We start from the raw sequence: 23,326 nt of genomic DNA on the forward strand, positions 1-23,326 counted from the left end.
TTTTACATACATAATGCTCTTATTCTGGCTGATCAATAACATCCGTTCAGGGTGCTTACTTACAAAGCAAATATATTCATGTAGCAAATAGTACCTATTCTGATTATGTTCTTGTTTATGACACCCATTTGGGGGACGGTATGGGTTACATGAAAAATAAAATCAAATAATTTCTGAATGTTCCATCAATTTCCACAGAAGTAAGAAAAAATGTAATAATCTAAGCTAATTTAAGTGCACAACAGTTGTTTGTTTAGCAACGTTGTGTTATCTGCTAGTAAACACAGAGCAGGTGTGTTTGTACATGTTGGACCAATGCATTGGGCCAACGTTGGCGCCAACGTGTGAACGCCGTCGCCAACGTTGGGGCCAACTTGGCCAGTTAAAAACGGTCATGTCATTTAGGTGGAAAATCGAAAGCATATTTTAATTTATTCGTCAACATAAAAATAAAATAAATATACCTTCATTATGGTTTTTTTTTAGAATAAAAAAACTACGAAAATACCCTATTCTGAGTTGGCCATTTAATCTTCTTTTCTCACAAGAGTCCCAACTGCTCCTAATAGTCTAGAGCCAGTGAGACTACGGTATCCCCAATTGGGGTATGTAGTGAGGCTGAAGGTAGATGAGAGGGGAAGGATATAGGGAAGAGGAAGGTGGGGGAGTACCCGCCTATTCATATCTGGTAACCAACCACGGCTAAAGCCATTTCAAGCAACTTTTCTGCATGTTGGTCTTACACCAGGGCGATACTGAGAGTATCCTCTGGAACTTGCCGCAAGTATACTATATATTCTTTTTAAATGAATAAATCGTGAAATACCTCAAATTCGTCAAATAAAATTTACTTAAGCACGCTTGGAATTGAACCCGCGACCTTCGGATTGCTAGTCGAGAGCCTTGCCCCTCCACCACGGAGGCTGTAAAATCTAGATGATGTGGAAATTATCGCAACCGCGACAATTTATTTGTACAGCTCGTATAATTATTAATCATCGTAATTCATAAACGTAAATAATCACTCACGCAATAATCAACACGACTGCCTCCGCTGAACGCGTATTGCGAACAATGCGAACTGAAGACGGGACCAACGTTTGAACGGTGTTAGCGGGTTGGCGCTAAGATCCTTTGATGAGTGCACGAAAACCGACAATAATCGGGCAACTGAAAGTAGTCCTGTACACGTTGGGCCAGCGCATTGGCCCAATACATTGGGTGTACGTGTACTAGGCCCATTATATTTTCTAGGCCCATTATATTAGTTGATTTCACATTATCTAACGATAGAATTGCCTGCGACTGTAAATTATTAACGTTTTTAATAACAAAAGGAAATAACAATTCTGAAATGTTCTTCAAACAAGCCTTACGCCATTATTATATTATATATTTGTTCAGCGCTTTTGAGGTGATTTTTCACAAAAACGGCAGTATACAAATATCTATAATCTATAATATTATTATGCGATCGTCTGGACGGTCGCCCTCTGATTGGTCGAATTCAAATTACTGTTTCGCTTAAATCCCGAAAGGGGGTCTGCAGGCAAAATTCGACCACTCTGCCCCTCTGGCGGTATAAGAACGAATCAAATGACTGGCGCGTATATTTAAATATGCATCTAACAATACGCAAGATTACTGTACCATTAACAAGCGTTTAATATGAAGATTTCTCCTGGAAGCTTATCACTTTGTGATGGCATTATTTATTTTATTAAAACATAAATAACTTTGTTTACATCACTTAATTACATACAACCTGTACATGTTACATGAACGAAGTTCACCTCATCAGGAGTAAGTATACATTGAAGTCAAAAATTAAATATAAATTACAATTGGAAAGAAGAAGTGGAAGTAAGGGGGAGGGGTAAGAGTGGGCAGAATTAGGAATTACAATATCTTTAGACCGGAAAGACCAGTTGAGTGGGAAAATATTTAAAAGAGGGTTTATATATTTTTTTGGCTTTTAATTATATCTGATTTTATATTGACATGTTTTCTTATTTCTAAAATTTCAAAATTATTTATTTGCAATGCTATATCCTGTGTGAAGTATTTTAAGACCTGAATTTTTATCAAGTGTGATCATCATTCAAAAGATGATCAAACTCAGATTCACTATTTCCATTTAGAGCTTCGAGATATTCTTTAGTTCTGACTTCAAAGTTTCTATTGGTTCTAAATTTGTAAAAGAAATTACAATCATCCCAATTGAGTTTATAAACTCCCGATTTTTTTGTTTGATTATCGATATCTTTATTATCAAGAATATATTTCTTCATTTTGTTATTAGTGTAAAACGCCGGTTGAATAGTACCAGGAAAGTTTTTATTTATAATTTTGGTAATATCGTTATCCACAAATAGAATTCTACGCCATTGTTTATATCTATCTTTAGAGATAGGGTAAATTTACCATTTGTAGAGATCATGTTTAATTTTTTTATTCAGTATTTCAACTATCAATTTATTAGAATAACCGTTATAAAATGCTATTTGTTTTATGAATATATTGTTTTATGGTTATATGTTATTTGTTTTTTCGGGTCTTAAAATACTTCACACAGGATATAAAACATAGCAAATAAATAATTTATATTTTTAGAAATTAGAAAACATGTTAATATAAAAGCAGATATAATAAACAAGATTTTTTTTAATAAACTCTCTTATTATTTTCCCACTCAACTGGTCTTTTCCGTCTAACGATATTGTAATTCCTAATTCTGATAAACCCCGCCCACTCTAACCTCTCCCCCCTCCTTCCACTTCTTCTTTCCAATTGTAATCTATATTTAATTTTTGACTTCGGAGTATACTTACTCCTGATGAGGTGAACTTCGTTCATGAAACATGTAGTGGTTGTATACAATAAAGTGATGTAAACAAAGTTATTTGTGATTGAAATAAAGTTTAATAAGATTACATTATATTATCTATTTCCGTTGTATATCAATGCATATGTACGCAATAAAATGTTGACATTATATTTATTTATTTATTGGACAATTTGTATAGCGCCGCTTTTGTGAGATATCACCTCAGGGGCGCTATATTGTAATAATCTATTTACTCACCCTCTTTCTGTGAATGACCTAATATGTACCTATTCAATGTAACTGTTGTTAGTATCACTTAAACTGGGCGAAGCCCAACCAAGTGCCGCCCGCAGGGCCTGTCAGCAAAAAACCCGCGGAGCGGGTTTTTAACTGCTAGTTATAATTATTACTCCATTATTACCAGTTCGAAACTGGGAGAATCTCTAAGCGTTCGTCATAAAAAAAGTTATTGTGTGTATCAATACGGTTTACTAATCCGTAATATTTCTTTTGTTCCAGGTGTAGGTCTGGTTCTGGTGACAGTCAGCGGTGTTGCGTGGCGCGCCGTCGGACGGCGGCGTGCACGCGCTGGCGCGGCTCGCACCGGCACGCCAGCGAGCGGACCCGGCGGAGCGGTGCGACGCGGAGCGGCGGCGTGCGCGCGCGCTCACCACCCCTACGCGGCAATGCTCTACCCGGAGTTCCACTGCAGACCGCCGCCACCTTCTTATCAGGCGTCAATGCACGAGTATAGACTCAGGTAGAATATCACCTAACCTAACTTAACATAACCTCACATTACTTTTAATTTTTATTTGGAAAAGAAACAGTTTATAATTTTTTTAAGTACGGTAAAATGTAAATTTAAAATGAATCAGGTTTTCACGGATGCTTTTTCTTAACTATTCGTAATTATGATTATAAAAGAAACAAGAGTTACAATAAGCCTATCGATAGGATGATGGGAGGGAGGGGGAGGATTCTAAGTTTATTTATTTATTTGTAAGAAACATAATATACAATGATAAATATAAATATACAAGTTATCTGAAGTCAAGCCACAGAAGTTTCTTATGCTAAAGTTCATCGGAAATTAAGTTTCAATATTTTAAAATTTAATTTTGTGTTGGAAGGGAAGAGGAAGAGGATAGAAGATGCTCCCAATACATTCCACACTCTCATATTAATAATTGATCGTACACATTATTTCATATCGATATTTCTTTAGGTTATTACCAAAAATGTCAGTGCTGTAAAATTTTGTATTATATTTTGCACATATACGAGGAATTGGGGAATTTTTTCGAATTTTTGTTCTACACGAGGGTAAATAAAATAAATCAGATTGTCGGGTTGATCTAGACGGAATATGAAGATTTATTAAATTGTTAAGTTCTGGTGAGTCCTGACCATTATTTAGGATTTTAAACAATAAGATTTGATCAAAAATTAGACGTCGTGTTTGGAGGGAGTTAAAATTATGAAATTTAATGGATTCGGTATAATTTGAGAAGTGTAAGTTTAGTTTATAATTTATGTGTTTAAATTTTTTTTTTAATTCAAAATTGTGTATAGTAATTTGTATTGTGTGAATGTTATTTATTAATTTAATGTTTGAAGTTGTGAGGTGCTTGCTGACTTAAATAAATGGGAAACACTGGATGAAACGTTAATAATGTATTCGCTGTGAATGAATGTGATTTGTTTTCTTACCTAAGTTAGTCATGTATATGAAATGATGATTTCTTTCAGTAATGTATAACCTTCTTAACACAAGCATAAGTACTTTTCATTAATGGCAAGACAACTGCTGTGTCGTCCGCATACAACTGGTTAATTACACTTTTTGATTGTGATGAAATTATTTTCAGGTTACTACTTTTGGATCGTGCTGCCTCTCCCCCTCCAGTAGCGTGTCCACCCCCTGCATACAGACCACGTCCAAGGTAAAAATTACTTTATTATGAATTAATCAATAATTACATTCCAACAACTTTTTAAACAATTCATGATATGTTTGTCAAACCTCTTTTTGCACCTGCGTAATTTATAATATTATGGTATGTTTGTATCAGTAAATACCTTACGATTACTTCTTCCGAATATGTTGTTAAGAAATTGCGACATATTTACAAAAAATAATTCACAAGCAAAAAAAATATTGAAGATATTATATTAAGCTGATTTCCTCAATAATCTAATATGAAACAATTAACCCCTTTAAAAAAGATCTTCCATAACTAATAGAGACCAAACTAATTATCTTTTCTAGAGGAATGGCGGGAGGAGGCCCCCCTTACATGGGCCGCGGGGCGCGAGGCCGCCGAAGGCCTGAACCGCGTACCCCGGCGCCCGCCCTCTCCGCTGTGGTCATCCAGAACATCGCGCTGGAGCCCTACGATGACGTCAAATATGACGACGGGCCCGAGATGGAACCGCCCATCGGCGACACCAAGGAGGAGCAGGTCTCCGAGAACAAGGAGGGGAACCTCGTCACCATTGTACAAACCGGTCCTGACACCAGTCCAGTCATCGTCACCGTGTCCGGCTCCATGCCCGAGGACCGGACCAACCAGACACACTCGTCTGAAATAGATATCCTCGCCCATTTGTGAAACAACGAACTGTAGATAATATTATTCAAAGATGTCATTATATTAATTGATTGTTTTATTTCTTAAATTTTACAGTTAAGTAATGATTATTATGTGTTTGATCCTCATTTGTACAAATACTTGTCTCTGCAATTGAGGAAAGGGTGTAGTTGTTCACTTCTAATCTTTTTGGCAGCCTGCAGTGATACGTATATCAAATTTAATGAATGCTTAATTATTGTGGGATTTCTATAGAATTTGCAAAAGTAAAATGAATTGGTACTGATTTCTCTTTTTTTTCTTTTCAATACATTCTTCTTGCTCCAAAAAGTACAGTTAAAGTAAACTCAGTAATTCTAGTTTTAATTCCTCCAACTTTAGGCAAACTAAGTTTTGCGTAGTTCAGATCTTAACATTGTGCTTAACCTTATTTAAAATATTGTATCATAATATTGAATCAAAGTGTGTATTGTTTTGTTTGATAAGCTTTATAATAAATATAATACTTGAATCCATACTAAATTCAACTGGAGATGTGCCTGCTAGAGTATTAATTAAGTTTAATGACATGTATAGATCTATGCGTAAACTATTGCTTTACCCGTATTTAGATAATAAGGACTGTTTAAAGATATGAATATAAATATATTGAATAATTTACCTGAACACGAGTGATGTATTGTCCCATTCAAACGAAACATTATTTATGTATTTTAAATCTGTATTTTCTAAAGAGTCGAGGCTCATTGCAGGTAAAGTTATCATTATACAAGAAACATCTAAGTATAGTGTAGCAAGTAATTCAAATGTTTGTTATATTTTAACAAGTTATTCCTAGTGTTGTCCTGGTATTGCCGATTCAAAGAATCAATTCTGCAATGTGAAAGTAAAACAATTTAAATTACCGACGGAATTAATTAAACCATCTTCATGGATAATTTAAAATGCATAACTCTGAATGTATATCTTGACTTTGTAATGACATTTCAATAATGCAAATTGGTACAGATGCTATAAAGTCAAGGTATATCTTGACTTTGTAATGACATTTCAATAATGCAAATTGGTATTTGTGTGAAAAGAATTGAGAACAATTTATTATGATTTTTGGGATGAGTCAAAATTGTGCCAAGGATATGTTTGGAGGATCTGCAGAACTGAGATTGAAAACCTATTTTATGTTATCTTGATATTCTTTGATCAATGAAGCAAATTTGTGATTCCAATGAAAAAAAAAAACGATTCTGTTGCAATAGATTATGCTATTGTATATCTAAAATGAAACAATTAAATACATTATATTCATGTGAAAGAGAAATGAGAGGACAAGCTTACTATTCTGTGTAAAAAATAATGTATATATACCACAAAGCGATGAATAGTTTGTTTGTTTTACAGATTACAAAAGCCACCAACAATAAATTTGAAATTTATTTTTATCCACCTAATTTTATTATGTATCAGTGAAATACATACATGAAAATTATGCTGGTTGAAATAAAATAAATATCTTTGAATTCTTACTTCTAAATTTATTCATTATATGCAGTTACTTTAAAAACATAAGGACTTGTTTTGCCCTGTATTAAAATTAATGGAAAATTGAAAAGAAAACTGTAAAATAATTTAAATGAACTTTATAAACATTCATGGTTATGTAATGTTTGTGAAGAACAACTTAATATCTTATATATTCCTTTCACCAAAGAATAACATTAACATAAATTAATTATGTTTGTGTTGTCTTCTTATTTTAAATTTTATGTTCACACTTTCACTATGAATAAAATAAACACAAAAATTTTTACTTTGTGAATCAAATTCTTGATTCGTAATTCTGTTTCACATTTTTTGTAACTTTTAGTTTATTTTTCTTGTTTGTCTTTCGATAATAATTCTGTTGTGCTTAAGCGATTTGTGTTTGTTGGCCATTTACTTTTATATTGGTGTTGACAAATTAATAATATCATACTTTGTTTTCTGAATGTGTAACCGATAATGTTTTTCTTTTGTAATTATGTTTTCTTAGTCTTAAGATAAAATAATGTAAAATAATGTAATATTAAAATGGCACTGTAGTTTACCTTGAAAACAAATGTATCAATTGGGAATGTGATTTAAAGGTGTAAAAATAAAAAAAACTTTGTATTGGTAAATTAGAAATATCTCAGCATAGCTTGAAAGTTTTTTTGCGCAGTATAAAATAAAACAGCAAAATAATATTTACAAATTAATTCAATTTCGCTACATTACTCGTTTATTGCTTTTTTCATAAATCAAACCCAAAATTATATTTACACCTCAATTTTCATTCCCGTTAATGATTTTGTAAATAATGTTACAGCCTCTATTGAATAGTCTTTATTGAAGAAATTCATAGAACCAAAATATATTTATAAAAATTTCTTACTTGTTTTATTGTCACCAAAACCTTCCCTTTCATTAGTTATGCACGGTACGCACAACGCAAGTGAGCCGCTCCCATCTGGCATAAAATAATTAAGCAATCAAAATGGCTAAATAAAGTGTATGAAACCAATTATTGTCACCATATATAATATTTGGGCCTTCCCATCAATTAATAACTTACTTGATAGATGGGAGAGGCGAACATGCGTTGTGCAATTATTATTAGTCTGGACTATTCATAAACACAATTTTTCCATATTTATTTTTTAATAAAAGCAAGCAGCGTCATAAATGACTCACAAGTCACGGGTTCGAATCCAGGCAAGTAATTTTTTTTTTAATTAACTTGTGTCGTTTCACATTTAATTTATATAAAATAATCATAGTACAACATTCCAAACTGGTAGGTTCTCTCAGTATCACCCTGGTGAAAAACCACCATTTAGAATTGAATCTTTGCATGAGATGTCAATGTTGCTCTTGCCATATTAGTAACTTTTGGTGATGGCGATAATCTTTTCAAATATTAGTTAATATATATATATTTTTGAATCTTATCAACGTTTGTCATAAATAAATCCAACAGCCACTGCAAGTCACTTTATAATAGTGTTTTCAGTGTATGGAATACCGAGTAAAGAAATAAAATTGCTCATACATAAAAGCCAAAATTAATCAGCAAACCTTCGTGAGATAGATAAATTGTTCATACATGTTCATTTGAGGAGTAGTTCATTATTTTTATTGCTCTTTTTGCAATACCATTTATTCCATCGTTTACGTTCTGCGCTTGTTATGGGGAGTTTCCGCAATTTACACAACTTCAAAGATCCGCGGATTGCGGAAATTCTGTAGGGAAGGCGCGCATTGGACGCCACTTAAATATTAAGATTCAACAATGTCGTTGAATCAACAAGCACCAGAGTTGTTGAGAATTACACCTTACTTAATTTATTATACTTTAAATACACCAGGCGAGTATTTTGTGCTTATCAGGGATTCTACGCAACTTCAAAGCTACGCGGATTGCGGAAATTCGGTTATGTAGGCGCACGTTGGACGCCTTTTAAACGTGACTCAACAATTTACACCGCTCCTGAGTTATGCAGGTTGTATTCTTGAAATACCCCAGGCGTATATTTTGTTGACGAGGTTTTGGGCACAGAACAGTGACAAAATTGAAAGACCATTGAAAGCAGAGAAGAAAAAACATATCTTACCTAATACAACCTTAAATTAATCTAACCTCTTTTATCATGTTCTGTTTTATCCTGTTGCCGAATATGAGGTTCAATGTGTGAAAGGAAGAAGATGGCGAAGAGAAAGGTTGAAAGACTAACTATTTAGATCTGGTCACCAAACACCGAAATATGGCTAAAGCCATTTCGAGTATCGTATATATTAATTAAGTGGTGATTTTCAGCGCGCTTGGTGTGATTTTTCACAAAAACGGCACTGTGAAAATTATCCAAAATCTTATCATTTAACCAGCGTTATCCTAAGAATATGAATCTACATGTACCCACTCTGGAACTTGCCTCAAATATACTATACATAAACGCAGAGTTCCACGCTCATACCACGAAACTTTTTTGGGTAATCTAGGGAAAAATTGCAATTACAGAAAATAATAAAAATTATCTAGAGTAATCGTAGCATTATTTTAGCGAGTCGTAATGTACATGTTTGGATAACATCCGAGAGGCGTTAGGTACGTACCTAGCAACAACGGTTATTCATTTAGAAACATGCTCTAATTATTGTAACTTTTTATTTATTTGAGCAATAATGAAAAAAATCTCAACATTTCTCAAATCACCCCCCAACATGTACACCTCAGCAGTATGAGCGTGGAACACGGTGTACAATGAATATGTGAAATAATATGATTTTTTTGTTTTAATTGCACACGCCGCATTTATAACCCGCAGCGGCTTTGAGGTGATTTTCTCACGAAAATGGCGCTGTAGAAATTATCCAATCATTTATACTAGGTATTATTTACTCAGTAATAATAATAATAATTGGGTGATTTGTGTAGCGCCGTTTTTGTGCAAAATAACCTCAAGGGCGCTATACAAATATATAATAACATAGATCACTGTAGAAATGTATTATAAGTTTGTACAGCGCCCTTGAGGTGTTTTTGCACCAAAACGGCGCTATAAAAGTCATCCAAGTATTATTATTATTATTTATTTATTTTATTTATTTATTTCATTCAAAAAACAGTTTTATAATAGAGGGTTTTTCAATAAGAGGTGTTATTTTGAATAGCCCGCTATTTCGGTAGATGTTACTTTTGAAGCTGTCATTTTTTGACATTTGACAAGTAGAAACTACGCCATTAATAAAAATGGAACGATACACGCTTCAACAACGCATTGAAATTATTAAAATTTACTTGAGTGAATCAAATGCAAATCATCTTGAGTGATGAGGCCCATTTCCACCTCGGTGGCTTCGTCAACAAGCAAAATTGTCGCATCTGGGGCTCGGAAAACCCAAGAGTTATTGTTGAAAAGCCTCTCTATCCTCAACGTGTGACTGTTTGGTGAGTTTTATAGTCCGGTGGAGTCATTGGACCTTACTTTTTCGAAAATGAGGCTGAAGCAACAATTACGGTGAATGGATCGCTATCGAGAGATGATTAATGATTTTTTATGGCCGGAATTGGATGGTATTGATCTGGGCAACGTTTACTTTCAACAAGACGGCGCTACGTGCCACACAAGCAACGAAACCATTGATCTTTTACGATTGAATATAAAAATAACACCTCTTATTAGAAAACCCACATTTTTCAATGTTCTATGTTATTACACTTATTACTAACTAAATATGGAGATAATATACAGCACCATACTTACCTGGTAGGTCACTTAAGATTAACACTTAATTAACATTAACTCATTGTTTATTAGCGAAATTTAGATATAGGATTTAGGACATAATTGAAAAATTTGATATAATTGGACTTTCTCTCAGGAATGGTATATTTAATTTAAGGGTATGACCGCTTAAAAAGGTAAGTTAACTCAACTAGCTGACGTGCAGCCGGCGTTGCTGGGGGTTATTCTTAGGAGATAGACATATACTCGTATCATGGCGGACTATTCTGAAGGCCTTTTTAAGATACAAAATTACGTAGTACATTATTTTGATATATCTCATGAGGTTTAGCCAGCGTTCAGAATGTAGTGCCCGAAAATATATTTTTACGTCTTGATTATAAAACATCGACTTTTTTCTACTTTCTACAAATATAATATGCGTGTAGTGATTGTAGATTCATCCAGATTGTCTCGCTAAATGTAAACAATACGAGATACCTGTCTATGGGCTACCGACGTCTTGAACTACCTACGACAATACGTTGCGAGTTGGTCTTTCGCTAGAAGGTTCTAGCCTGTTGCCTAGGCATAATTTCAGTGCCAACGAAAATTCCAGTAGCACCCAGACTGAGCGAGTTGTCTCCATTATACCCGTGATCTCGCACAGCTACTACGACCGTCGGCCCAGCTATATAAATCAGTCAGTCATTAGTCAGCCAACAATCCGCAATTTCGCGAGTGACAACCCGCGCGCCTTCCCGCGCACCGGACCTCCGCTACTTACATCCGGCTCTGTACGGTTCAACCATCGACTCCATCGGGATATCATCAGAGCGCCCTGGCCCCGGTCATCGTTCCTGGCCAGCGCTACACCGGATCACAGCGCCCTGGTTCCAGCACACCTGACCAGCGCTACATCCACGCACCTAGACCACGCGGCATCCTCGCCGGTCTATGCACCTCCAGGCTATGTACAACCTCTATGTACAACCGCCTACCAGGTCCACCGCACCTGCGGCTTTCCTATCAGCACTGGAGTACCCGGAAGACCCACGCTCTTCACCAGTTCCTAACCGTCGACGAGTCCGGTCACCAGCAGCGGCGTCGACTCACTGACCCGCGCTTGACTAGCACATCACCGCCTGCATCCGGAGTGTTCAACATCGGTCCCAAGTCATATCACATTCAGCAACCTGACTCAATAAAACACTGTGACCTTCACGACCTCTTTCATTTCGTGCCACCTCAGCAGATCCCCAAATGCGTGTTTCATATATGTAAACCTTTTAGAAAAAAATCCCTAAATGATACTGAAAACCCTATCAAAATCCGTTGAGTAGATTAGAAGAACTAAGCGCACGAACAGACAGACGAGGATAGCAACTTTATTTTAAACTACTTAGAGATGACGTTACAATATTTGTGACTACTTTCGGATCCACAGCCGATTAAATAATGGCAAGTGCATTTTTGTATTGTGTTTTTCCAGTTTTTGCAGTATTATTGACTAATTGCAGGAATTCCGTTTATCAGTCGCTTTTATCTTTAGGCTCTGTCTGATATGAAATCTAATCGTTTGGTAGCCTTATTTATATGATTCAATTTATTTTGTGCGTATTCAGTTTCTTTTGGATCATAATACGTGCATATAATCTAAAAATAAACAAATAATCTTTCTAAACAGTGTGCGCTATTTTTTATGTTTAGACACGCATCTTTGATAAACTTATCTCAGAAAAAGAAGATTAGATTTTTAAGTTCATGTTTATTCTGATATTTATGTATTTCTTATATAATAATATTATGTAATCTATCGGCAGGATTGTGACTGTGAAAACAAATAAATATTTGACGTTTGAGTATTGAAAAAATGGGTGCTTCAAAGTCTAGGGAGGAAGCGGTAAGTTGCAAGTTTCCAATTATGTTTGCTAGCATTACAATATCACAAGGTTAATTTTGCAGGCGGTCAGAAGCAGAATCAAAGACGCCACGTTTATTCAGATGAGAAAAACTTTAGGCAAAAAATAGGTAAAAAGTTAGGCAAAAAATATGGTTTTACCTAACATTGTCTTTGATTGGTATGGAAGAGCTGCTGCAAGGGTAGTGTTGCAAGCTTTGCGCAAAATAATGACCTCTCAACCCAAGGCTCCACGAAAAAAAATCAGTTCCGTTAACCACTCCTTAAAAAATGTACAATGTGCGTGCCGCTAAAACTCAGAAACGAGTCCCGGTACGATCAAGGGATGGTGTGGTAGCCCTCTATCCCCCATCCATGAAGACGGTTCCCGTATTTACCTGAAGGGCGTGCTTTTGAAGATATAAGGGCTGGAAGTTTCGCCCTCTAGAAATTTCTAGAGGAAAATAATGATACTCAGTAAAATTAGAGCCGGTACGTCAGTATTTTTTAGCACATAATGGATTCATTAGGCTCATCTATCTTGCCTTGGATCCTATCAGAGAATAACTAAATAGACATAAATAGCTCTCAAGCCAAGCTTAAAATGCAACTGATGTACCGGCCCATTTGATGTTCGCTGTGAGAGATTTATGTCCGTCAAGTTGCTCTCTTTTAGAAGCCCTGGCAAGATAAGCCTAGTGATACCATTACTAAAAATTACTGATATACTGGGTCGTAGTCACATAGCTACCAGGCGCGGTCCGTCAGAGTAAAAAGATTTGGACTTCTAGCCGTAAACAGCAATACTGCAATTTAAATATTTCTACATCGACCTGAATGTGATTTTTGTACAAAAACGGCGCTGTAAAAAATCATACAAATATTATTATTATAAAACATCGTGCATATTATCGTCCCGTTTCTGTGTACCTACGCACAACGAACGACACGATACAAACAGCGCGGGCTAGTCTAAATACATATACATTCTCAAATACTGTGAAACGCGTAAAACACACCTATACAAGCAATAATTCTGTGGTGTGGAAGCGATCTGTAAACCGTATCCAAAATGCTAGAACATACGTTCTTTCCGCGCATGCGCACTAAGACCCGCAAGCCAATATATTCGTCAACTTTATACAATATTAATGACAGCATCTAACGTACAAAAACCGTCTTTAATGCTCATATGTATAATGCACAGAATCGTAAACTCTATTACTAATCTATTGGATTGTATGCGCGCGCTGCTTTGACAGTTTGCTTTGAGCTTGAATACTGAAATCGAATTCTTATTGAATATTATTAACCTTCGATTTACTTTTTAATCATAATTTAAATAAATAAAAATGAATCCCCAAAATAAGATGGATGCTTCGCCAACGTGTTCTAAGTGATGATAGTGAATTGTGTGGTTGTATAATTGAATCATTTAATGCGAAAAAGTTTTGTGTCTCGGCCATTTCCGGAAAAAAACTTATTCTGGATACTGGAAAAATTGAGTTATGGAGCTTAATGGATTTATGGAGATAATTTTAGACGGTACCTAATTGTATCTTGTTCGTGGGCTAGCGTCTAGATGTGCATATTTGATATCAAATACGTAGTAAGTACGAGTATAAACTTTTGATATCCAGTATCCCTTCTACAAAAAGTCACCGACCGCCACTGATAGCTACATTAGTTCATGAAAACATTGGAAATCCCCTTACCAACATAATATATAATATTTCATAACCACAAACCATTCCGGACAAACTACGTTTCTTGTTTCTTCACATCGGTCTTTAATACATCACTCACAGATGGCAACTGAACAAAATGCAGTATTATATAAAATTTTCATATTCCTCGTCCTCAAAAACCCCCAGATTTCTTTCTTTTTCCGAAAAACTCCCTTTCTCCCTTTGAAATTAAAAATCCCCCAGATCTGGGGACTTCTCCCTAGACATACCTGACTAATTCTATCTATAATATAAATGTCAAAGCACAATACATTACACATTTTTCAATAATTTATTAAATGTTGGAATTATCATCATGGTTAACCACAAGGATTTTTAATGGCCCCTGCGAGGTTTTCAGCGACATTATTTCAAAACTGTATCCTTTTATAGTTTTCCTTTTTGTGGATCATTTTTGTTATTACTAGGAAATAGCAGCGGCGGGAAGAAGTCTGGTAGCAGGGAGATCAGATTCTGAAGGAATTTTTTCTATAGAACTTCAGGCAGAAAGGAAAGAGAATGTTCGCCTATACAACGAAACTTGGGATAAGCGGCTTCTGATCGGCCAGCTCAAAGAACAGCTTCAGGTGAACTTGATCAGATTACGCCAAATTCACACCGAGCAGAAAAATGCACAGAGAATTCAGGCCGAGCAGAAAATAACACTGAAAATTCAAGCCGATCAAATTAGAGCACAGCAAATTCGGATTCAGGAGCAGGCACAGTTAATTCAGGCCGAGCAGATTAAGTCTCAGCAATTTCAGGTTGAGAAGAATAACTTAGAACAAATTCAGACCGATCAGGAAAAAGCACTGCAAATTCAAGCGAAGCAGATTGAACAGATGAAAGCAAGGTTGGTTGTAGAGCAGATACCACAGTTAATTCAGGCCGAACAGATTACAGCACAGGAAATTCAGGCCGAGAAAAAAGCATTTCAAATTCAGGCCGAGCAGAAAAAAACACCCAAAATTCAGGCCGATCAGATTAAAGCACAGCAAATTGGGATTCAGGAGAAGGCACAGTTAATACAGGCCGAGCAGATTAAGTCTCATCAATTTCAAGTTGATAAGAATAACTTTCAGCAAATTCAGACCGAGCAGGAAAAAGCACTGCCAATTCAGGCGAAGCAGATTGAGCAGAAGAAAGCAAGGTTGGTTGAAGAGCACATACCACAGTTAATTCAGGCCGAGCAGATTACAGCACTGGAAATTCAGGCCGACGAGAAAAAAGCATTTCAAATTCAGGCTGAGCAAAAAAAAACACTGAAAATTCAGGCCGATCAGATTAAAGCACAGCAAATTGAGATTCAGGAAAAGGCACAGTTAATACAGGCCGAGCGTATTACAGCACAGCAAATTCAGGCCGAGGAGAAAAAAGCATTTAAAATTCAGGCTGAGCAGATTGAAAAACAGATTATTCAGTTTGAGCATAAAGCACAGTTAATTCAGGCCGAGCAGATCAAAACATTACATATTCAGGTAGAGCAGAATAATCTACTGCAAATTCAGGCCCAGCAGATTATAACGCAGGAAGTTCAGATTGAGCAGATGAAAGCACAGTTGATTCAGGCCGAGCAGACTAAAACACAACAAATTCGGGATGTACAAATACCCAGGTGAATAATATGCATCTTTTAATAATGGAATAACTTATTGCGTAAAACCTCAAATTGTAATATTTAATTATTGAAAATCATATTAAAGACTCTCAAACGAAAAATGTGAAACATAAAAAGATTCAGTCGCATCTGAAAATTTTTCATTTGAAAGTCATTAATATTATCTTCAATAATTAAATATTATGTGCTTTGAAATTGTTACTTCTTTACAGAAATAAGTATAATTTAAAACAGTAGTTCCGAAAAAATATTCTATTTGTTACTGCTGATTAACATATTTAGAAGTATATATATATTACCATTTAGCAGGTTTGTTTATTTGTTTTCAATAACAAACAAATCGAAAAATTTCTGTCACATGTCGTTACTGGTCAGTCAGCAGAGTAGCTGCCCAACACTATCCAATACTTACTGATTATTTGTGTTTGTTTTTAAGTGAAAACAAAAAAATGTCACTGGAGACCAAAATGCCTTCGTCAACTAATCCGCATTTATCATTAGGAACTTTTGTTATGAATTATTTGTATAACTGATTATTACGACGATTATATGGCTACCCATATTTAGGACTCATTGCTCTAGGCCTTGAAACTTTTTAAATTTAGGAAGACAATTTTTTTCGTTTTTTTTTCTATTTATTTTAACATTTCCGCAAACAGCTCAATTACAAACCTACAAATGAGATAAACCATGAAATAAAGGTAGATTAATTGGCTTAAACCACAGTAAGCAGATTTTTGCGTTTATATAATACCCGAAATCTCCATCGTCAAGGCATTCAATCGGGAGATCCCAGTGAGGATATCATTATATCTATTTGTTACACAAAAAAAAAGATAATAAAACACTTATTATTATTATTATTATTTATTTTGTAAATACCCCATCGCTCAAGTGGTTAGTGCTAATCAAAGATATTAGAAGAACGAGATGTGCTATGCGCAGTTCGTACTGAGTGGAATTGTTTTGCCGAGTGTCGCCGGTTTTGTTCACCAATACTAATGCACACCTTTGCTTGCGCTAAGGTATCCGCACTAATACATAGAACAGATTTCTGTGCGTACACGTCCCGATACCGTTCAAAGTACCCTAATTAGGTAGTACTCCGGCTACGGTCCGGCGGCCAACATAGCATATCTCGTTCTTCTAATATCTTTGGTGCTAATTCTAACATGTTAATATTTTAGAGAACACCTATGTCCCAATATACGGCTTGGATGTACCATCCCAGTGCCAAATCAAGAACTGCTCGCTCATGGCAAAGCTTGCCTTTATCGTCCCTACCAGTGTCCGATGAACTCTTGCTCGTGGCAGGGTAAGTCTGAGAACTATAATATACTGTCTGATGAAGCCTCTATAATCTACGATCCGAGGAAGCAATGCTTGTGGCAGGATAAGCCTGAGTACTCTAACCCACTGTCCAAAGAAGCAATGGTTGTGACTGTGACAGGATAATTCCGAGAACTATTATCCAGCCAGAACCGGAGCCACAGATTGCATAGGGTTGGAAAACGTTCTTTTGAATTTTTACACTTTTCCAATTTTTATTTATTTCCTATACACATCACATATAAAGATGGTGATCGGTATTTTTACTAAAAATAAATTTAATTGGTTTGTGAAAAACCTTACTTGATCTTTCTTAAAAATAACCCTCTCAAGTTTAGCCCTATAAACGTGTAACACAATGTATTAATGTCACTCTTATTGTTTGGTCAGGAAACTACAACAAGCTGTTTTGCCACGCAGAGGAGGCACACACGCCCTACACCGGCATTCACTTTGGCCAAAAGTACAGACTGCTCCAGGGGGAGAATATGATGCTTGATGGGATGATGCTTCGGCACGAGGAGCTGGTGTTCAAGCTCAACGCTCGCCGCACGCAGCCCCCCCTGGCCATGTGCTGGGCACTACAGCTCCTGGCTCCCCCCGCTGAAGCAGCCAACTGGAAGTATCAAATCCAAATCATCAAAATGGGTGATGAAATCAAGAAAATCCACATATCTGACGCATGTCTCCACGAGGATGAGGATGCTGAGAACATCTTGAATGAAGGAAGATGTCCATCAGCGGCCTTTAAAATGTTGAATAACTTTCAGCTAAAGGGGCGTATCAGTTTCAAAGTAAACATTTATAACGAAAGTCAATTAGAGAAGCCCGTATCAGATTGTTTTGTGTGATATTAATTTCTTTCTTAACCTCTTGGGTGCCAACATATACTTAAGGATATTTTCAAAAAATCATTTTTGTGAGTATAACGTTTAACTTTAAAGTATTGTTTTTTATAAGAGACAGCTGTGGGTGGTGACAAAAGTTTTAGCAATGAATGGGTAGAACGTCAAGCTAGGAGCGGTGCTCAAGAGGTGGCGTCAAGCCTTATTAGATACACAAACAAAAAATAAGTGCCGAGATATATAATTTCTAGAGCGAGAGTTGCGGCTGTCAAAACCGAAACATAACGATAGTTTCCTGCCGATAATTTATAGACTTTGGCTAAACAGATACGGCACAGAAGATACATACGAGAACATACACTCCAGTAGACCATATGCATGTAATGCAGACATAGAAATGGATAAATCCCTTAACGGTCAATAAAATGGACCCTTCGCATTTTTTCTGCTGTGTCGCGTTGGGAAAGAATATTGTGTATCGAACATTTTGTGGAAAAAAGTTTCATGGTTGAAAAATAAAGAAACTCTCTTGCAGAAAGATAAACCTTTCTCCATTTTGATGAGATCTTCATTTGAGGAAGCCTTTGTTGAAGTGGACATAAAAAAATAAACGGGGTCTTCGTCCTGCCTTGCTAACATTGGAAATGCTAATACCTCTTTGACCGAATGGCAAACAAATACCGGAGCCAAAGTTGGAACACTTGAAATCTTTACTACCTCTCATTCCAAAAGACGCACAGGATCTACATATAAAATTCATTTAAAAAAAACTCTATTGAATATGATGCTGATGGATTTTCGGGCAGTTCAGATTCTGATATCGAGGGTGAAGAGAAACTTTGACGGATGAGGATGTGAACTTGATAGTTATTTGGCAACTTTTGTTGTTTTTTATAACATTTAAGTCTTCCTTTCTTATATTTCCAATTAAAAAGGCATAAAACGTATTGTTTAAAAGATCCACGCCAATTTTAATGTTATTCCTCCATCTTAGTAAATCCTACATATTACATTTCGAAATAACATGTACATAATCCTCTACTAAGTAACAGAAATAAGGTCAATTAAATAATTACACATGATTTTTAAATCTGACTTTTCCTTAAAACTGAATTATCTCAAAACTATGCTCGTGTGGGTTGGATCCAATTTCCAGAACAACATACAATTTACAAAAACATAATTCTTCAAAAAACAAGTACTTAGTTATTACGAAAACAGAAACAGCTAGCACACCGCAATAATTTATTGATAGCTCCCAAAGAGTTAACCTTTTCAATGCTGGCTTTTTAATACAACCTACTCCAACAAGTTGCATGTTTTTATACAATGTACATACAATATTTTTAGTGAAACTTCATGGATCACATCTGCGTACGGGGATAGCGGCCGATGGATAACATATGTACATAACAACTACGTAGATAAAGTTAAAAAAGAAAGATATTCCCGAGATACAAAGGACCTGACCATTTTTTAAATTTTCCCTCTATTACAATCGGAAAGTGTTGGCTGTGCAAAGATGGAGAACTTAGTAGAAGAGATTGAATTTGCGATTCCTGGGTGGGGACCTGACCTATAACATCAGAAAATTTGTCAAGGCTCTGAAGAATGCATGCGGCATGCCTCCTACTTTATCAAAAAAAAAAACAAAACTTGTGATTGCACTAGCAACATCGTAAATAAATACGAGAAGAAAAGACAAATGTGGACTAGTGGAATGAAAAAATATCTGTAATACAATGTTACTAAAAATGACTTTCGTAATTGCATATTACTTTGTACAGTTTTAATCTTTGCATCTTTATCAATATATAACTTCTCCAAAAAGATAACGAGAGCTTCATTCCGGACATCTCCATTAGAGTAGATAAATCTTGCTTGAACTATCGTGCAAGTAAAATCTTTTATAAAGTCAAAAAATCCATCATAATTTTACATCCATGGCATTTTATTTATTTGTGTTCTTTGAATCTACGCTCACTAACTCACAAACAACTACACTCGACGTCTCGCAAAGGCAGACTGAGTAAAGATGGTTCAACCATACCGACAGGTGATTCTAGTTAAACGGTTGGGTGGTTAATGTCTTGGCCATAGTTGCCTTGGTTCAACTTGATAGCCACGCCCTCTTATCGCATACAACACATTTCCACAACGTTACGTCCAACTCAATAGCTTCGACCAGACAGCGCACGACGCTGAGCCGATCGGAGGTCTCTGTTCAACAACTAACAATCTGTAAATAGTATAAAATAAAGTCGCTATTCACGTCTGTCTGTTTGTGGGCTTAGATTTTCAAAATTAAGCAACGGATTTTGATGGTGTTTTCACATCATTCATTCAGAGAATTTATTCCGGAAGTTTTTTTATAATATTATATATAAAATTGTAATTAACCTCTCAGAAAAAGACTTTTATTTACTTTGTGTTCCTTTGCGAACTGTCAAAACGTGAAAATTTTTGTGTTATTCACGAGTTTTGTTAAAAGCTTCATAACTCACATTTTGGGAAACGTAGCCTCATTCTAAAAAATGTTTTGGAAAGATTATAAAATTCACTATCGTATTCTTTTGTTATACGTAAATATTTGCGTTTCTAAATATACATTTTCTGAAAACGTCAAAAATATGTAAAAATCGCTGACCATTATTTCAAAGCTGTGAAAAATGTACTTTTTTCTGAGTATCATAAAGAAATAACACTTTATATATTGAAGAAATATAATTAAAAACTATTAGTCACCTCAAAATATTAACCGTCCAAACTAAAATATTTTTAATAAATTATTTAGAAACGCAATAAATTATGAACGAACAAGATGACAGATCCAATCGACTTAGATAATGCACCTCTACATTCCATAGATATTCTTCAATACAGACGCGTAGCGTTATTCATTATCGATACTCTGTTTTTTAAATCATGGCAATCCATACGGATAATAGTATACACTAGTGATGGAAATAAATCGATTTTTGTAAAATCTCGCGCGTTTACGTGAAAAGACGTTCTAATGTTCTGAGTGGTTAAGTTAAAGTAAAAAAAATATTTCAGACGCTTGCATTGTTAACGCTGACTAAACCACATGAGGTACATCAAAATAATTTACTACAGAATTGTACATCTTAAAAAGGACTACATAAAAGTCCGCGATGGCATATGTCTATCCCCTAACAGGGTGGCCACAAAAAACGGATTTCAAAATTCCCTGATAATTCCAGGTTTTCCAGGGCAGTTTCTATATTTTTCCCTGATATGTTTTATTTGGTATAAGGACATATCGTTCAAAATTTTATTTTTGAAACACGATTTTCATCTACGCCAGAAAATTAGAACAGATACATAAATAAAGGGAATTCCGTCATCTAAAGCATTTATTATTTCCTTGCACCACAATGATCTATTCAAAACAAAATACACTTATTACAAATTTATGATATTTCGCCTGAAGACAATTTGTGTACAGATGAAAAGACCAGACAAAGATAGACAAATAAACAAAAGTAAGTACAGTAGAACCCCGATAATTCGAAAAAAAACGCGTAATTCGAAATTTTCGCAAAAAAAAATTACGCAGAAATTTTTTTTAAATTCGAAATTAGTTAATTCGTAATGGATAAAAATGGGAAAGGATAAAATATGGGATGTGCAAGGTGCTTTTATAAGTGGAAGGGGGTGCATGGACCAGATCTTCTCATTGCGTATGCTCACCGAGAAGTTTCTGGCAAAAAACCAGAAACTTTTCTGTGCCTTTGTAGATCTACAAAAAGCATACGACCAAGTCGACAGGAAAAAGCTATGGAAGGTGTTGTCCAAGTATGGAGTGAATGCGAATCTGACTCAGGCAATTGCGTCTCTATATGAGGGAAGCGTTGCATGTGTTAAGGTAAACGGTGGTTTTACGGGGTGGTTTGATATCACAAAAGGTGTTAAACAAGGCTGCGTAATGTCACCGTGGTTATTCAATCTATGGATAATTGTATGCAAGAATTGAAAGAGGTGGGATTGGGCGCGAATTTGAGTAATCTGAAAGTATGTTGCCTGTTGTATGCTGATGATGCGGTGCTGATTGCTAATAGTATGGATGATCTGCAGTCTCTCGTGTCTAGGATGAACGAAGTATGCGTGAAGAATGAGTTAATGATGAATGTAAGTAAGTCTAAAGTAGTGGTGTTTGAAAGAGAAAGTACGAAAACAGTGTGCAATATAGCTGTGAATGAGGAATACTTGGAGCAGGTGGATGAATTTGTGTATTTAGGAAGCATGTTTACGAGAGATGGGAAGGCTGACAGAGATATTGAAAGAAGAGTAAATGCAGGTAACTCCATTAATGGAGGACTGAACGCAGTTGGCGCTAACAAAAAATTGTCCAAAGAAGCGAAGTTAGCAGTCCACAATAGAGTGCTGGTACCTACCCTGATGTATGGAAGTGAGGCATGGAACTGGCAAAGAAAGGATGAAAGTAGATTGAATGCTGTTGAAATGAGATCCCTGAGGCGTATGTGTGGTAAAACCATGTTTGATAGTGTGAGGAATGTGGATATCCGCAAAGAGTGCAAGGCTGATGTAAGCGTAATGAGTAAGATTAAGAAAGGGACGCTTAGATGGTTTGGGCATGTAGAGCGAATGAGCGAAGAAAGGAGTGTAAGGAGAATATACGATGCAAGTGTGAATGGTAGCAGAAGTCGGGGACGCCCGAGGAAGACATGGCACGACCAAGTGAATCAGATACTTGAGTCGGGCCATGTCAAGAGTCAGAACAATAGAAGAGGATGTATGAGACGATGTATGAATGTGAATGAGGCAAGGAGTGTATGCCAAGACAGAGTTGTTTGGCGGTCCGTCCTCTCTACCTACCCCTGCGGGGAAACTTAGTTAGAAATTTAGTTAGTTAGTTAGTTAGAAATTTATTTTGGTCCGCGCACAAAAATTTGCGAAAATAAATCATAATATTTCGTAAATCTGAATCTAAAAGTCAGCCGTGGCGGTAAAACGCCGAAAAATGTATTTTTACGTTGTTATACATCGTCCTAATTAGTATTATTATTTTGTAAATCTGAATCGATTTACACTGGAATGTTTTATTTTTTCAAATTTATTTCGAATATCCGAGTTTGAAGGGCCGAGAAAATACGTTTTACGCGGATATATGTCGTAGTTTTACGAGTTTACACCAAATATCTGTATTTAAAGGGTCGGCCGCGACGAAACTCGGCCACGAAATTTGGATTTACGCGTAAATG

General features: G+C 35.8%; 2 protein-coding genes across 3 annotated transcripts in view; both read left to right on the forward strand.

Moving 5' to 3' along the window:
- LOC149419188 (uncharacterized) overlaps positions 1–7,931 on the forward strand; it is a 329,274-nt gene extending 321,343 nt beyond the window's left edge. Inside the window, exons 3-6 of one of the 2 annotated variants that reach the window (XR_016302866.1) lie at positions 3,347–3,587; positions 4,699–4,773; positions 5,100–6,381; positions 6,446–7,931. Coding sequence is in view for 1 of the 2 variants with exons in the window: in XM_089637729.1 (XP_089493855.1) it covers positions 3,347–3,587; positions 4,699–4,773; positions 5,100–5,442 (659 nt within the window). In the remaining variant the exon portion in view is untranslated. Of the gene's footprint in view, positions 1–3,346; positions 3,588–4,698; positions 4,774–5,099 lie in introns of both variants that reach the window. The other variant, XM_089637729.1, reaches the window with a different exon arrangement.
- Positions 7,932–12,534: 4,603 nt separating this feature from the next.
- Positions 12,535–17,361, forward strand: LOC149419190 (uncharacterized). Its single transcript, XM_089637946.1, has 3 exons — positions 12,535–12,564; positions 14,717–15,903; positions 17,094–17,361. Exons 1-3 carry the CDS (start codon positions 12,535–12,537, stop codon positions 17,359–17,361), a joined length of 1,485 nt encoding a protein of 494 aa, XP_089494072.1.
- The last annotated feature ends 5,965 nt before the right edge of the window (positions 17,362–23,326 follow it).

Source organism: Hesperophylax consimilis, chromosome 12 (genome assembly GCF_061612785.1).
Source record: "Hesperophylax consimilis isolate HC1 chromosome 12, BYU_Hcon_1.0, whole genome shotgun sequence".
NCBI classification, from domain to species: domain Eukaryota; kingdom Metazoa; phylum Arthropoda; class Insecta; order Trichoptera; family Limnephilidae; genus Hesperophylax; species Hesperophylax consimilis.